The sequence below is a fragment of the Sapajus apella genome, unplaced genomic scaffold, assembly GCF_009761245.1.
Source record: "Sapajus apella isolate SASKATOON/1434 unplaced genomic scaffold, GSC_monkey_1.0 scaffold67, whole genome shotgun sequence".
NCBI lineage: Eukaryota > Metazoa > Chordata > Mammalia > Primates > Cebidae > Sapajus > Sapajus apella.
Window position 1 is genome coordinate 11,372,330 of NW_022437007.1, and position 16,036 is coordinate 11,388,365.

The following is a 16,036-nucleotide window of genomic DNA, read 5'->3' on the forward strand; positions in this document are numbered from 1 at the left end:
GTGCTGGGATTACAGACGTGAGCCACCATGCCCGGCCTTATTATTTTTTTAATACAGTTATTACTAGTGAGCTTGAACACCCTTCCATAAATTTATTGGTCATTTGTATATCTCAATTCATGAATTTCTTATTCATGTATTTTGCCCTTTTGGACCATCTGTCTCTTTTTGATAAATTATAAAAGCTCATTTTACGTTTGCTTATTGATTTTTTGCCCCTCACATATGTTACGCTTTCCTCAGTTCAATATGTCTTTCAAATATTGAGCATTACAATGTATTTTATTTTTATGTCCTCAAAATCTGTCATTTTTTTAACTTTATAATTTCTGGGCTCTACATCATACTTAAATTTGCCTTTTCCACTGCACAATTATAAACATGTTTACCCATATTTTCTTCTAGTACTTTTAAGATTTTCTTTCTCACATTCAAGAGAGAACAAGGATTTGGATGAAATTGAAAAGTATAGGTTTCAGCAATATTTGCACAATGCCGGGACCTTTCTGGGTGATGCCAGGAAAGAGGAAGTGGTTGGCACGGGGGTAATACTGGCAACTTCTCCATGGCTCCCTGCCCCCAGGTGATCCCACCAGGTGGGTCCCTAATATTCAAATGAAAGTCACAACAGCTGGGCTCAAGTGTTGAGTTACAGGAGTGAAGCAAGCCTCAGGTAGTTAAGGTGCATGAGTCTCCTCCTTTGTTCCACAGGTCCCTCTCTGCTAAATTCTGCTTTGGGGGCAAAAACATTGGCTTTCTATGCTCTTCTATATTCTCCACCAAAGTTACATGATTATATCTTTGGCCTTAAAGGTTTCAAATAACCAAATGTAGTGGGTTAGCAATAATCTCGAAAAGGCAGTCTATGGGTGGACTCTGCAGGTAATCCAAAAAGCAATGTTCTGGAGATGATCTCTCTGCTCTCCTGCTCAATTTGTAAGGGCACAAGCCCAGATTACTCCCTTCCATGGAGTCAGTAATGATGCCTTCTTAACAGGAAAGTACAAGAATGCTCCAAATCAACAGAGCCTCTGGTCAGCTCTGTCTCTGAAACTTTGAACTTGGAAATGATATTTACTCAGTGAGATTGGAGATTATACTTACTCACTGCCATCATTTAAGATACCAGCAAAACAGATGTTTTTTAGGGATGCTCAGACTCACACTTCATATCCTAGAAGCCAGAGTAGCACCGCCTATTAGGAGACCACTCTCTGTAACTTTGACTGATTTGCCAAAACAAAACCACTGAAATGGAGCCTCATCTGATTCTCTGATCTGGGAACATGATCAAATATTTATTAATAGGGACCTGATTACTCTTTTTTTGTTTGTGTTGTTTTAGTTCTATAAGCAAATTATTTTACTAGGACTTTTATCCCAAATTATTCAAATACTATGTGGCATTGTTATTTTTCATGGTTTGGGTTTCCCATGTGTTGCTTTAACATACAAGCCAAATAAACAAGGACATTTTTTGATAAGGGCCCTTTTTATGTTTTTCAGATCTCTCATACAAAGCTTTCTGCAGAAGATGCATGGAAGTAAGTAATTAGTATTTTTTGAGAGTTGTTTGGCTAAAAATTAGATTTTTATCTTAACGGTTGAGAAATTGCAAATTTTCCAGGATAGAGAAGATGGGGTAGGATACACAAATACTGTAGACCAAAACTGCATGGATTTCCTCTTTTTGCTGCAGCATAGTCCGTAGGAAAAGATCATGCAGTCCCACAAAGCTGAATTAATATATTCTTCAAAATATGGCTGTGTCAAGCTACTATTATTTTAGCCACAAGATACACTGGTTTTGTTCCTCTACCATTGCCCCTGTGTTCTGGTACATACCGTAAGGCCATTGGACCCTGTGAGCACCACATGAAGTGAAATACAAATGAAAAGCTCCTCCTTTTTTATATTTCAGGAGTTAATTTTCGATGTATTTCTTCCCCTAAAAGAATATACTTACTACATTTGTACACCAATATATACTTTTCAAAGTACTTTGACATAGGTTAACCCATTTGAGATACATTTTTATTGTAGATTAACCTGTTATAACAGATTAATAGATTAAACTCATGAAACAGATTTTATTTTATATCTCTGCAAGTTCTATTTTAGACTGATGATGAAGTCACTCTTTTATCTACATGGCCTAAGTTCAAAGTCTGTTAATTATACAGAATATTAAATAGCTCTTTTAGATCTGGAGCTGTAAAAACCAGAACTAAGCTCTTTTACTCTTTTCATTTTTCTTCCCATTTCTCCAGGGAGTCACGTGTTTTTTGTTTTTTGTTTTGTTTTGTTTTTAATGAACTTCTAGAAATCATTCTTGTCTCCTGAGCTCATCTTCCAATAGAGAGACTAATAGCCTTGTAATTTTATTCAAGTTGCTGATCTGATATGGATTTCAACTTTGTCATTTGATAAATGAAGGAGATTCATTCCATCTATGGTAACTGCTAGCACTGACATTCTGAGAATCCCTCTCAAAGAAGCTGAACTTGAGCAGGAGTATTTACTAGGTTCTGTGGGCTGGTTTCTACATGTTTTCCAGCAGGGGGCACCCTTGGGATTTGGATGGGGCCCTTTTCTGAGGTATTCACTACTCTGCTCTTTAGAAACGCTGGCAGAGGAAGAGAACCCAACCCACATACCCATCAAGTGCCTTTAAAAAGTCACTATCTCATGGCACAGACTGTTACCCTGCGGTGTTTTCTGGGTGGTACACTAGCTAACTGCATACTGTAACCAGTCATAAGTGGAAACTTAATTTTAAGAGATTTCATGACTCATGGTGCCACACTAGGAATGAAAGATGATGCTAACCAATATTTAGAAAGTAACTGATAGCATTCATAATTTTTCCGCATGTTCACTCATCTTGACCCTGGGCCTCTTTCTCTTCCTCTAGGCTTGTGGTTCTCTAACTTAGCTGCACCTTAAAATGACACGGGATGCCTGAAAAATTCCTGATGCCAGATCCCATCCTGCAAATCTGTATTAATTTGCTAGGAATCGCATAACAAAATATCACAGAATAGGTGGCTTAAACCACATAAATGTATTTTCTCGCAGTTCTGGAGGCTGAAAGTCCAACATTAAGGTGCTGGCACATTTTGGTTGGCACGTTCAAGGATAGGGGATTAGGACTTCAGTGTATGAACTTTGAGAGGGTACAATTCAGCCCCCAACACCCAGAAATGGTCATCTAATTGATGTGGATATCAGGGGTTAAGGTTTTTTTAAAGCTTCCCAGGGATTCCTAACTTAAAGACAAGGTCGAGAACCACTGCTGTGGGTTTTCGCTGAGGCTACTCCAGGATGTTAAACCAGATGATAAACTATTTTGTTGATTTTCTGTGCCATTGTGCAAAGTTAATCATCCAACTAAAATGGAAACATTCAGCCATCATGGGAATGTCTGTGCATGTCTAAGATAACACTTAAGCCTATTATTTCTCTCTGTTATAGTTCTGTAAAAATTTATACAACTCACTGAGTAGCTTTCCATTGCCCTGTGGATAATATACTGTCCTCTGGCATAGGCGGAATCTGCAGGGTATCCTTTTAGTTGAAATGGTAGGAAATTATTTAAAATCACCAACATTTGACTCCTTTTGACTTTCAAAAATGGAAGTTTCACCTGATTGCAGCCCAATAATAATTATTCCTCATATAGGCACAAATAAAATAACAATGTGCTTTACACTCTTACAACAACCTTGTCAGTTACAGAAGGATGGTTATCTTAAATTTGCAAATGAGGAAACTGAGACTCGGAGAGGATAAATGACTTCCCCGAGGTTGTGAGGCAATGAAGTGGCAGATCAGGAACTGGGACCCAGGTCTTCCTGGGGCCCATTAGTTTTTTACTTAAAAGACAAGGCTGAAGCCAACCACATGGGAAAGGAAAGGGCTAAGAGGAACTGGTTTTGCTAAGAGAGTCAGGCTCCTGCTCCCAGCTGCTCCTTCTCCAGATCTTGAGAAAGGGAAGGAACCAAGAAAAACTTAGAAAAACTTTATAATCAAAACTTACCAACCCTTACATTAGAAATCCCCTGTTGCTTTTTGTGAGCCAAATCTGTTTTTTTTTTTTTTTTTTTTTTTTTTTTTTTGCTAAATGTGCAAGGTTGAGGGCTTTTTCAGATGACCTCATTTGCCGGTTCCAGCCTGCAGCAGGAGAGGATGTACAAGATGCACCGCGGCCACAAATCCATGCACGTGGAAATGATCTTGATCTTCCTCTGCGTTCTGGTCATTGCCCAGATAGTGCTGGTTCAGTGGAGACAGAGGCACGGCCGATCCTACAATGTGAGTCACCCGCATGGCTGCGGGGAGCCTGCTCCAGCTTGTATCAGCTTGACTTTTTGTCCAGGACACATTCTCCCTTGGTTACCACTTTGAAGTAACTGCCTTGGTTTAACTCAGTGGTTCTCAACCAGGTGCAATTTCACTCTCGGGAGTCATTTGGCAATGTCTGGAAACATTTTTGATTGTCAAGACTTGCAGGGATGGAGGTGGGAGGAGAGTTGCTACTGGCACCTGGTGGATGGAGGCTAAGGATGCTGGTAAACATCCTCCAATGCAGGACAGCTCCCCACAGCAAAAATTATCTGGCCTAAAATGCCAATGGTACCAAGCCTGAGAAACTCTGGTTTAAGTAAACCAGTTTTCCTTTCACGCGTGAACACCTTCTGCCAACAGCCCAGGAAAGGAGGATTAGGAATAGCCAAAAGAAATGGTTTAGCCTCTGCCATGGTTTGAATGTGTCCCCCAAAGTACTTGTGTTGAAGATTTAATCTCCAACGCAACAGTGCTGGGAGGTGGGGCCCAATAAGAGGTGAGTCAGCCATAAGGACTCTGCACTTGTGAATGGATTGATGCCATTATTGTGGGAGTGGGTTTATTATAAAAATATGAATGTGGGCCCATTTTCTCTCTCATTCTCTCTTGCCCTCTCACCTTCTGCCATGAAAGACACAGCAAGAAGGCCCTTGCAAGATGCCAGCCCCTCTGTCTTGAACTTCCCAGCCTCCAGACCATGAGGCAATACATTGCTGTTTATTATAAATTACCCAGTCTGTGGCATTCTGTTATAGCAGCACAAAACAGACTAAGAAAGAAAATTGGTACCAAAAAGTGGGACTGTTACTGTAACAAATGCCTGAAAATGGGGAGGCAGCTTTGGAACTGCATAATTGGACAGAGGCTGGAAGAGTTTGAAGGAGCAGGCTAGAAACAGCTGGGCTTGCTGTAATGGAGTATGAAGGGTGATTCTGGTGAGGGCTCAGAAGAAGAAAAGAACTACAGAGAAAGTCTGAAACTTCTTAGAGATTACTTAAGTGGTCACTTAAGTCAGAATGTTGGTAGAAATGTGAACGGTAAAAGCAATTTTCCTGAGGTCTCAGACAGAAATGAGGAACAAGGTTTTGGAAACTGAAGTAACGTCCATCCTCATTATAAAGTCAAAGAACTTGGTTTAACTGTGTCCATGCCGGAGGGCTTTATGGAAAGCAAATTTAAGAGTAATGGACCAGGATGTCTGGTGAAAGAAACTTCTAAGCAATATATTGAAGGACTTGCATGGCTTCTGTTAACTGCATATAGTAAAATGAAAGAAGAGAGAAATGATTTAAAGATGGAATTTATAAGTAAAAGGGAAACAATATAAAATTTGGAAAACTCACAGCCTGGCGATGTAAAGGATAAAAAGGCTTGCAAGGTGTAGCCAAGTGACCCTTTGATAAAGGGGATTTACACAGCTAGAAGGAAGCCAGGTGCAATTAATCAAGAAACAAGAAAATGACCCTGAAGGTATTTCATTGATGTTCAAGGCTGCCCCTCCCATCACAGGCCCAGAGCTCTAGGAGAGCAGAATGGTTTTGGGTGACTCTCCCAGTATGCCTTCCTCAGGACCAGTAAGCAGAGCCACCTCAGAACTCTGCTTCTTGAATTCCAGCACCACACTCCTTGGCTGCTTCAGCTGTGGCTTCAGGGAACCCAGGTGCAGCTCTACCTGCTGCTCAGGAAGGTACAAGCTGTAAATTTTGGTGGTGCTAATTCTGTAGGCACATGCTGTGAGGCCATGACACCCTCCACTTAGATTTCAAAGGATGTAGCAGACAACCAGAGGGCCTAGGCAAAGACTTATCTTGGGGCAGAGCTGCCACAGAGAGCCCTGAGGAGGATAATGCCCTGCACAAGTGTGGAGTGACAGCCATAGCAGAGTCCCCACTAGGCCTAGGGGAGCCCTTCATGGTGAGGATGCCCCCTAAGCCCCAGAGCTGTACAATTACCAACATGCAGCTCCAGCCTAGTAGAGCTATGGGCATGAGATTCCAACTTGTGAGAGTTGTGTGGGCTGAGCCCAGCAAAGCCATGGGGGCAAGGCTTTTCCTGAGTCCTCAGGGTTCCAAACCCTACCTCAGTATGCCCAGAAAGTGGGACATGGAGGCAAGGAAGATTATCCTCAAGTCTTAGGATTTAGTATTGTTCACCTTGTTGAATTTTAGACTTGCTTGGGGCCTGTTACTCCTTTCTTCTTGCCTATTTCCCCCTTTTGGAATGGGAATGTCTATCCTCTGCCTGACCTATCATTGTATTTTGGAAGAAGATAACTTGTTATTTTCACAGGCTCATAGCTGGAGGGAAACTTGCCTCAGGATGAATTGTGCCCTGAGTCTCACCCATATTTGATTTAGATGAGACCCTGGACTTTGGACTTTTGAGTTGGTGCCAGAACAAGTTAAGACTTTGAGGCAATTGGGATGGAATGAATATATTTTACATGTGAGAAAAACATGAATTTGGGGCCAGAACAGAATGCTGTGGTTTGAGAGTGTCTCCCAAAGTTCATGTGTTTGGAAACAAAACATTCAATGCAATTGTTAGGAGGTGGGGCCTAATGAGAAGCAATTAGGTCATGAGGGCTCTGCCTTCATGAATGAACTAATGCCTTTATTGCAGGAGTGGGTTCCTTATAAAAAGACGAGTTCAGCCCCCTTTCCTCTCTCTTGCTTTCTCTGGCCCTCTTGGCTTATGCCATGAGATGATGCCGTGAGATGGCCCTCACCAGATGCCAGCCATTCAATCTTGGACTTCTGAGCCTCCAGAAGGAGAAATAAATTTCTTTTCATTGTAAATTATGAATTTATTTCTCACATAAATAAATTATGCGAGAAATAAATTTCTTTTCATTGTAAATTACCCAATCTGTGATATTCTAGTATAGTAGCACAGAATGGACTAAGACACTATCCAACGTTGTTTCATTAGCAGTAAACTATCTTGGCACTAATGGTTGCATATCCATGGAAATGCATTCATACAAACACTGCACTGACCTCAGCAACACAGAGCAAGATTCTGTTTTCACAGACCAAGCTCATTCAAGCATGTTCACTAGAACCTTCCCATCTCAGGGCCTGAGACTCATACTGTGGGCCTTGTTGGGCCTGACACCTTGCCATTACAATGTTTAGAACAGTAGTTCTCAATGGTTAGGGCAGGGTGCATCAAAATCATGTGGAAAACGTGGTTCCCGGGTCCTGTCCCCAGAGTTTCCCTCGTGGTGCTAGTAGTGCTGAGGCTGCTAGTCCTGGAACCACACTTAAAACCTCCAGTTTAGATTCAAACGTGGACTACATGGAGAAGTGCTGCAAAGGGACAAGGCCCTCAGTTAACACTCTACATGGTTCTGGGTCATGGAATGGCCATTACAGAGCCTGAGGGACTCTACTTGCCTGTAACACATGAAGTGTTGACTTAGACCAATATATTATTATTACCTGTCATAAAATTTATTTCCTATGTACTACAGGGTCTAAAGGAATTCTTTGAGTTCTGTATAATATGTAAGTTTAGGCAATTTTGAACATTTTCGTTAGAAAGGGGAATCGCATTTTATTGTTTAAAGCAAATGTATCCATTTTCTGCCATGTCACTGTTGTCTTATCAATTATACTAAACATCCTTTATATTGCACTTGGATAATGTTTTTAAGTGGATGAAACTAGAATCAAACCTCACTAGTTCTTCATTCATATCAAAGAAAAGCTCTTTAAATATATCTTAACTATGGTTTCCTTATCTTCAAAATGGAAATATCTAAGATAAAATTTCTGGAGTCCTCGTGTAGTAAGAAACCTAGATTCATAAGGAATCAGTTCATAGCCTTATTCATTCTTTCTTTATAATTAATCATTATCTCTGGACTGATGTTTTTTTCCCATAGTAACACAGGCATGGATTTTGCATAGGAAGCCCCCTGACCTTGAAAGGAAACAGTGTTCCAGGAGCCCTTGACTTGCACTGTGTCACACCACTCCTGCACCATTTTGATTTGATGATTTTTTTTTTTTTTTTTTGAGATGGAGTTTCACTCTTGTTGACCAGGCTGCTGTGCAGTGGTGCAATCTTGGCTCACTACAACCTCCACCTCTTGGGTTCAAGCAATTCTCCAGCCTCAGCTTCCCAAGTAGCTGGGATTACAGGTATCTGCCACCACACCCAGCCAATTTTTGTATTTTTAGTAGAGACAGGGTTTCGCCATGTTGGCCAGGCTGCTCTCAAACTCCTAACCTCAGGTGATCCACCTGCCTTGGCTTCCCAAAGTGCTGGGATTACAGGCATAAGCCACTGCACCCAGCCAGATTTGATGATTTTTGAGGTGGCTTATGTACAACGACCATCCTTGTCTTGTATTTGAAGCAGTTGCTCTTGTGTCAACTCTTGGAGGATGTGTGTCACTGCACCCGTGGTAAGTGTAAGTGTGGCACTTACACACTCGCTCTACCTGGCAAAGACAGAACTGCCTATGGGTCAGAATCCCCTTTAAGGACTTGTGGCCATTGAAGGGTCTAACCCTAGGTAACTCAGGCTACATTGGACCAGGTAGACACCCTGGAGCCTGCCCCCTGTTGGTTAGCTGGAGTCATCCGAGTGGTTTCCTCTTACTAACTGTACAAGCTGTGCTATCTGGAATGCCTCCCCAGGGACTTGCTTTTGACTGCCATCTGCCTGAATCCTTTAGTCACCCCACGTTTGCTCCTAAGGTTGCTGTTTCTATGTCTCTCTGTCATACAACTCCTATGTTTTATGGCTACCCAGAGGGGCTCTGTGGTCCTAAGGATCATCTTGGAGGTGACCAGGCGCCTGTGATCATGCCTCTCATGGTGATAATGATCATGGTGATCCTGTCTAGCATCTTGACAAAGTCAGGAGCCTGCATAAAGTTGCCCCCACCATAGTCAAGGACAGATTCAGGTCTCCTGGTGCCTTGAGACTCTGCTGAGTTAGCTTCCAGACTTAGTTGGTCACTGGAATATTTTCTACTTCTTTGCACATCAATCCATCTAATTATTGATATTGTCCCAAAGGAACAGGTTGAGTAGCCCCTTTCTCCTGTACATCTCTATTGAGGGGCTACTCAATCTGTGGCTCAAGATAAGAGCCAGCATGTGAGGCCACGCTTTCCCATGCTGCAGCCTTGACTTTGCCCCATTCTTTGCATCGCTTCTTGGGCATTCACCTCCAGAGTGGTCATCAGAGCATAGCCATTTCAGGCACTTTTGGTGATGTCTGCAACCACCTGACCTGAAATTGTTCCTAGAATATCACTAGCTTATTCTAACACTGATTTCCAGCTTTCTTATACTTGGGTAAACAATATCAAAAAACCACAGCCTAGTACACTACTGAATTTAGAGTCTTCGGGATGGAATTTGACAGACGTGTCCATAAATGCTGACCTAAATTGCCCTATAATCCAGATAGAACCTAGCTTTTAATTGTTTTTCTTGGCATGTAAGACTAGCCACTGAGAGCTTTGAACGTGTTTATAAGATTCATGACATTGCTGGCTCTTCTACAAGGGGCTATATGGTGAAATTTATCTCCATGACTTAATATTGTAACCTCTATCAATATTAGTAACATTAATATATATATAATTACTATAATACTCATAATTATACATAAAAATTACTATATAAAATTTATATTAAATTACTATTATTATAGCTGTGATAAGTGCTTTCTGGACATTACCTCAGTTACCTTGAAAGGTAATTATTTTTTATCCCCTTTGTGACATATAGTTCAGAGAAATTAAAAATCTTGGCCAAGGGCATATAACTAATTATATGCAGAGAGAAGGCTAGAATCCAGTCTCACTAGTTAGTTCCTCTCATATCAAGGATGAGCACATTAAATATCTCTGAATTAGTAAGTGTTCAGTACTAATAGTTGACTCTGAATGCATCCAAGAGATACTGTTTGTATATAACGTTTGCGTGAACTTAATCATATGCTGTGAAAGCACTTTGCTAATAAAATAAGCCTTTTCTGGACACTTTTGTAAAGCTAGAGTGAATACTCAACCTTTGATTTATATCCTGTATGACGAGACAATGAATTGTTTTTTTCCAAAGCAGTACATCTACTTATCCTGCTTTGCCACATCCTTCTATTCTGCCTCATGCTTGTGTGTGTGTGTGTGTGTGAGACAGTCTTACTCGTCACCAAGGTGGAATGCAGTGGCACAATCTTGGCTCACTGCAACTGCTGCCTCCCAGGTTCAAGCAATTCTCCTGCCTCAGCCTCCTAAGTAGCTGTAATTACAAGCGCCTGACCCCGCACCTGGCTAATTTTTGTATTTTTAGTAGAGACAGGATTTCACTATGTTGGCCAGGTTGGTTTCGAACTCCAGGTCATCCGCCCACCTCAGCCAGCTTCCCAAAGTGCTGGGATTACAGGCATGAGCCACCACACACAGCTATTCAGCCTCATGATTTTTCTGAGGATGTTTTCCGGGGCTGATTTTGTGAGATATAGTAGGTTGGTGCAAAAGTAATTGTGGTTTTTCCTATTTTAATAGCAGAAACAGCAATTAGTTTTGCACCAACCTATTGTGGCAGGATGGTGAAAGAAAAGAGTACCGGCTCTGGATTGGAAGATTCTAGCTACTCATTTAACCACAAGGAGCCTTTGTTTCCTGATATTTAAAGTGATGAAATTTTTAAAAATAGGAAGGACTTCTGGTTTCAGCTCCAACATATAAAAAGCTTGGAAGTCATCACTTCTGTCTTATAAGAAGAAAAAAAAACTGGCCAAACTCATTATCAATGGCTTGTCTTGGACCTGTCACTGGGAAAACCACCACCTCAAAATCTAGAGAGACAGGTTAATGCAGGAAGTCAAAGCTGAGATCGTCTCCTTGGAAGCAGACTCAACAAAGCCATACATTCAAATGTAGTAACTCTGAAGGACTGCTGGAAACAGCACGTAAAGGAGTGTGAGAGAGAGAAACTCTTGGGAACCACAGTCAGGGACCCCACATTTTGTTTAGGTTTTACCTCCAGCTACCCCACCAGGTTCTTATGGTGAAAACCCAAGAAGCATCTCATGCTTCCAACAGGGGAGGGGAAAAGTGACCACTTTGAACCAGATCCAGAGTGTTCTCCATAACAAGGCCTACCACAGCAAGGGAAAAGATTGATCAGAGCCTCATCCAATATGGAGGGAAAAGAAATGACCCAACTCTGGCTCCCTCTAGCCTACCTGTCTCACCTAAGGGGAAACAAAATAGTTGAGAAACACTTGTAAAGGACACCCCAGGGACAGAGGCCTAAAAGAGACTGAATCATATGATAACAGAATGCCCCCACTACCCTTACACCCTGCCACCACATCAACAGGTGTCCAGTGTAATAACCGAAGGTTAGAGCTGAAAGAGCTGCAAAGCCTAGACTCTATATAAGAAGGAAGTTTAGGGAAACCAAAGACAACAGCAGAGACAGAAACAAGAACACTAGTGGAAACTGAAGCCTTTGACACCTACAACTACAGCAAACATTAAACATATACCAACTCCTAACCAAATTAACACAAAACCTCACACTAAAGGCCTGCTTCTTATCTCAGTGTCTATTACTCAACACATCATGTCTGTTTTTCAACCAAATATTACAAGTCATGCTAGAAGGAGAAAAAAAAACACAGTCTGAAGAGACACAGGAAGCATCAGAACCAGACTCAGATATGGCAGAGATTTTGGAATTATCAGGCCAGGAATTTTAAAAAATCTATGATTAAAAAGTCAAACTCACAGAAGTAGAGTAGAATGGTGGTTACCAGATGCTATAGAGGGGTGGGTAGATGGGGAAAGGAGAGATATTGGTAAGCAAGTACAAAGTTTCAGTTAGATATGAGGAATAAGTTCTGGTGTTCTATTGCACAGGATGATGACTGTAGTTAACATTAATGTATTGTAGGTCCCAAAATAGCCAAGAGAAGATTTTACATTTCTCACTGCAAAAAAATGATAAATATTTGAGGTGATAAATATGCTAATTAGTCTGATTTGATCATTTTACAATGTATACATGTACAGAAACAATACTGTACTTCATAAATATATACAATTATTATTTTTCAATTAGAAATAAAACTTAAAATAATGATGGCTAATATGCTAAGGTCTCAATGGAAAAAGTAGACAACATGCAAGTATAGATGTGATCAGAGAAGTGAAAACTAATAAAAAATCTTTTAAAATGCTAAAAAAAAAAAAAAATGGTACCAGAAAGGAAGAATATCTTGAATGGTGTCATCAATAGATTGGACAAACCTGAGGAAGGATCGGTGAGCTTGAAGATAATGTCAGTAGAAACTTCCCAAACTGAGATGCAAAGAGAAAAAAAGTGTGAAAAGAAAACAGAACAGATTATCTAATAACTATAGAACATTTTCAAAAAATATAACATACATGTACTGGAATACCAAAAGGAGAAGAAAGAGATAATGGAACTGAACAAATATTTTAAATAATAATGACCAACAATTTTCCAAGATTAAGGAGACACCAAACCCCAAATCCAAGAAACTCAGAAAACAACAAGTAGGATAAATACCAAGAAATCTATCCCTGGGTATATCAAATTCACACTACAGAAAGCCTAAATGAAGAGAAACCTTAAAATCAGCCAGAGAGGGAAAAAAACAAATCATGCAAACAAGAAGAAAGTGAAGTGAAATATTTAAAGTATTGAAAGAAAAACCCCCATCAATCTAGGATTCTATATCCAGAGAAATTCACTTCAAAGTGAAGGAGAAATAAAGATTTATCAGGCAAACAAAAAATGAGAAATTCATTACCAGTAGTTCTGACCTGTAAGAAGTGTTTTTAAAAAGCTCTTCAGAGAGAAGTCAAGTCATTTAGGCCAGAAAGTAAGATGATCTACATAAAGAAAGAAAGAGTATCAGAGAAAGAATAAATGAAGATAAAATAAAATTTTTTATTTCTTATTAATTGCTCTAATAGATGATTGTTTAAAGTTAAAATAAGAACAATGTATTGGGTGATTATGTTATATGGATAACTGAAATGAATGATAGCAGTATTATAATAAATAGGAGGGAGGAATTAGGAAGTGTTATAAGGTACCTGTAATACCAATGAAGCAGTAGAGTGTTATTTGAGAATGGACTTGGATTAGTTATGAATGTATTTTGCAAACTCTAGAGAAACCACTAAAAATAATTTTAAAGGAGTATAGAGGAGAGAAAATGGAATATCATAAAATACGCAATTAAAACCAGAGAAGGCAGAGACAGAGAGAGACAAGGAACAAGTGCAACAAATAGAAAATAATTACATACATTGGTAGATATTAATCCAACTATATCATTAATTACTTCAAATGTGAATGATCTAAATATAAAAATTAAAATACAAAGATTGTTAGAGTAGACTAATTCTCAAAAATAAGATGCAATTATATGTTTTATCAGATATGTCAACAGTAAAGATTTGGGAAAAGATATTCCAAACTAACATTAATCAAAAGAAAGCTGGACTAGCTATATTAATTTCAAGCAAAGTTGACTTAAGAACAAGGAAAATTATGAGGGATAAGAAAGGGCATTTGGCTGGGCACAGAGGCTCATGCCTGTAATTCCAGCACTTTGAGAGCCCAAGGTAGGAGAATTGCTTGAGCCCAAGAGTTCGAGACCAGCTTGGGCAACAAAGTGATACCCTATCTCTCCAAAAAAAAAAAATTAGCCAGATGTGGTGGCATGCATCTGTAGTCCAAGCTACTTGGGAGGCTGAGGTGGAAGGATCTCTTGAGCCTAGGAGTTCAAAACCAGCTTGGGTAACATGATGAAACCCCATCTCTATAATTTTAAAATTAGCCAGGTATAGTGTCATGCTTCTGTAGTCCCAGCTAATTGAGAGGCTGAGATGGGAAAATCGCTTGAGCCTAGGAGGTCATTGCTGCAGTGAGCCATGCTCTCCCCACTGCACTCCAGCCTGGGCAACAGAGTATGACTCTGCCAGAAAAGAAAGAAAAAGAAAGAAAGAGAGAAAGAGAGAGAGAGAGAAAGAGAGAAAGAGAGAGAGAGAAAGAAAGAAAGAGAGAAAGAGAAAGAGAGAGAGAAAGAAAGGAGGGAGGGAGGGAGGAAGGAAGGAAGGGAGGGAGGGAGGGAGGGAAAGAAAGAGAAAGAAAGAAAAGAAAGAGAAAGAAAAGGAAAGAGAAGAGAGAGAGAAAGAAAGAAAGAAAAAAGAGAGAGAAAGAAAAGAAAGAAAAGGCATTACATAATGATAAAGGGCTCAGTTATTCAAGAAGATATTTGTAATATGTATGCATCTAACAAAATAGCATCAAAATATATGAGACAAAAACTGATAGAACTCCAAAGAGAAATCAACAAATTGACCATTATAGTTAAAGATTTTAATACCCCTCTTTTACTAGTTGGTAGATCAAGCAGGCATAAAATTAATAAGGATATAATTGACCTGAACAGTTCCATTCATCAGCTTATTCTAAATGACATTTATAGAATATTTCATCCAACATCAACAGAGTATATATTCTTCTTGAGATCATATGGAACATTCACCAAAATAGACCACATTCTGGGCCATAAAACACTCCAAAATAAATTTAAACAAATAGAAATTATACAATCTATGCTCTCAGACCACAATGAATTAAGCTAGAAATTAATAACAGAAATATAGAAGGGAAAATTCCAAAATATTTGCAGATTAAATAACACAATACTAAGTAACACATGGGTCAAAGAAGAGACTCCAGAGAAACTTTAAAATAATTTAAACTAAATGAAAATGAAAATACAACTTATCAAAATTTCTGGGATGCAGCAAAAGCAGTGCTTATAGGGAAATTCATAGCATTGAATGGATATATTAGAAAAGAAGAAAGATCTGAAATAATCTAAGAATCCACCTGAGGAAATTAGAGAAGAGTAATTTATGCCCACAACAAGCAAAAAGAAATAATAGAAATTTTGGCAAAAAATGATGAAATTAAAGATAGGAAATCAATAGAGGAAACACAATGAAACCAAAAGCTGGTTCTTTGAAAAGATCAATAAATTTGATAAAGCTCTACCCAGACTAGCCAAGAAAAAAAAAGAGAAAACACAAATTACTAATATTATAAAAGAAAATGGCTTAGTGGTTCACACTTGTCATCCCAGCACTTGGGAGGCTGAGGTGGGAGGATCACTCAAGGCCAAGAGTTCAAGACCAGCCTGGGCAACATAATGAAACCCCAACTCTACAGAAAATTTAAAAATTAGCCAGGCATCATGGCATATGCCTGTAGTCCTAGGCAGGAGGATTGCTTAAGCCCAGGAGTTAGACGTTACAGTGAGCTATGATTGTGCCACTGCATTCCAGCCTGGATGACAAGGTGGGGCCCTGTTCCCCTAAAAAAAGAGAAAAGAAAATGGGATCATCATTACTAATCCCATGGACATAAAAAGAAAAGGCTACAAGCAATTCTATGCCCACAAATTTGGATAAATTAGATGAAGTGGACTAATTCTTTGAAAGACACAAACTACACCAAAACTCACACAAGGAGATATAGATCATCTGAATAGGCCTATACCAATTTAAAATTTCAATCAATAATTAATAACCTTCAAAAAAAAGAAAGCACCAAGCCCAGATATGTTCACTGGTAAATTCTACCAAACAGTTAAAGAATTAATGATACCA

At 39.5% G+C, this 16,036-nt stretch overlaps 1 protein-coding gene and 1 long non-coding RNA gene across 2 annotated transcripts in view; one reads left to right on the forward strand and one right to left on the reverse strand.

The window, feature by feature from the left end:
• Window positions 1-16,036, reverse strand: part of LOC116530528 — a 236,549-nt gene that overhangs the window by 204,564 nt on the left and 15,949 nt on the right. The window lies entirely within an intron of this gene.
• The window catches only part of RNF175 (ring finger protein 175), a 50,080-nt gene that overhangs the window by 7,262 nt on the left and 26,782 nt on the right, over window positions 1-16,036 (forward strand). The window contains 2 exon segments of the mRNA XM_032248621.1: window positions 1,507-1,544; window positions 4,173-4,314. Coding sequence (XP_032104512.1) covers window positions 1,507-1,544; window positions 4,173-4,314 — 180 coding nt within the window.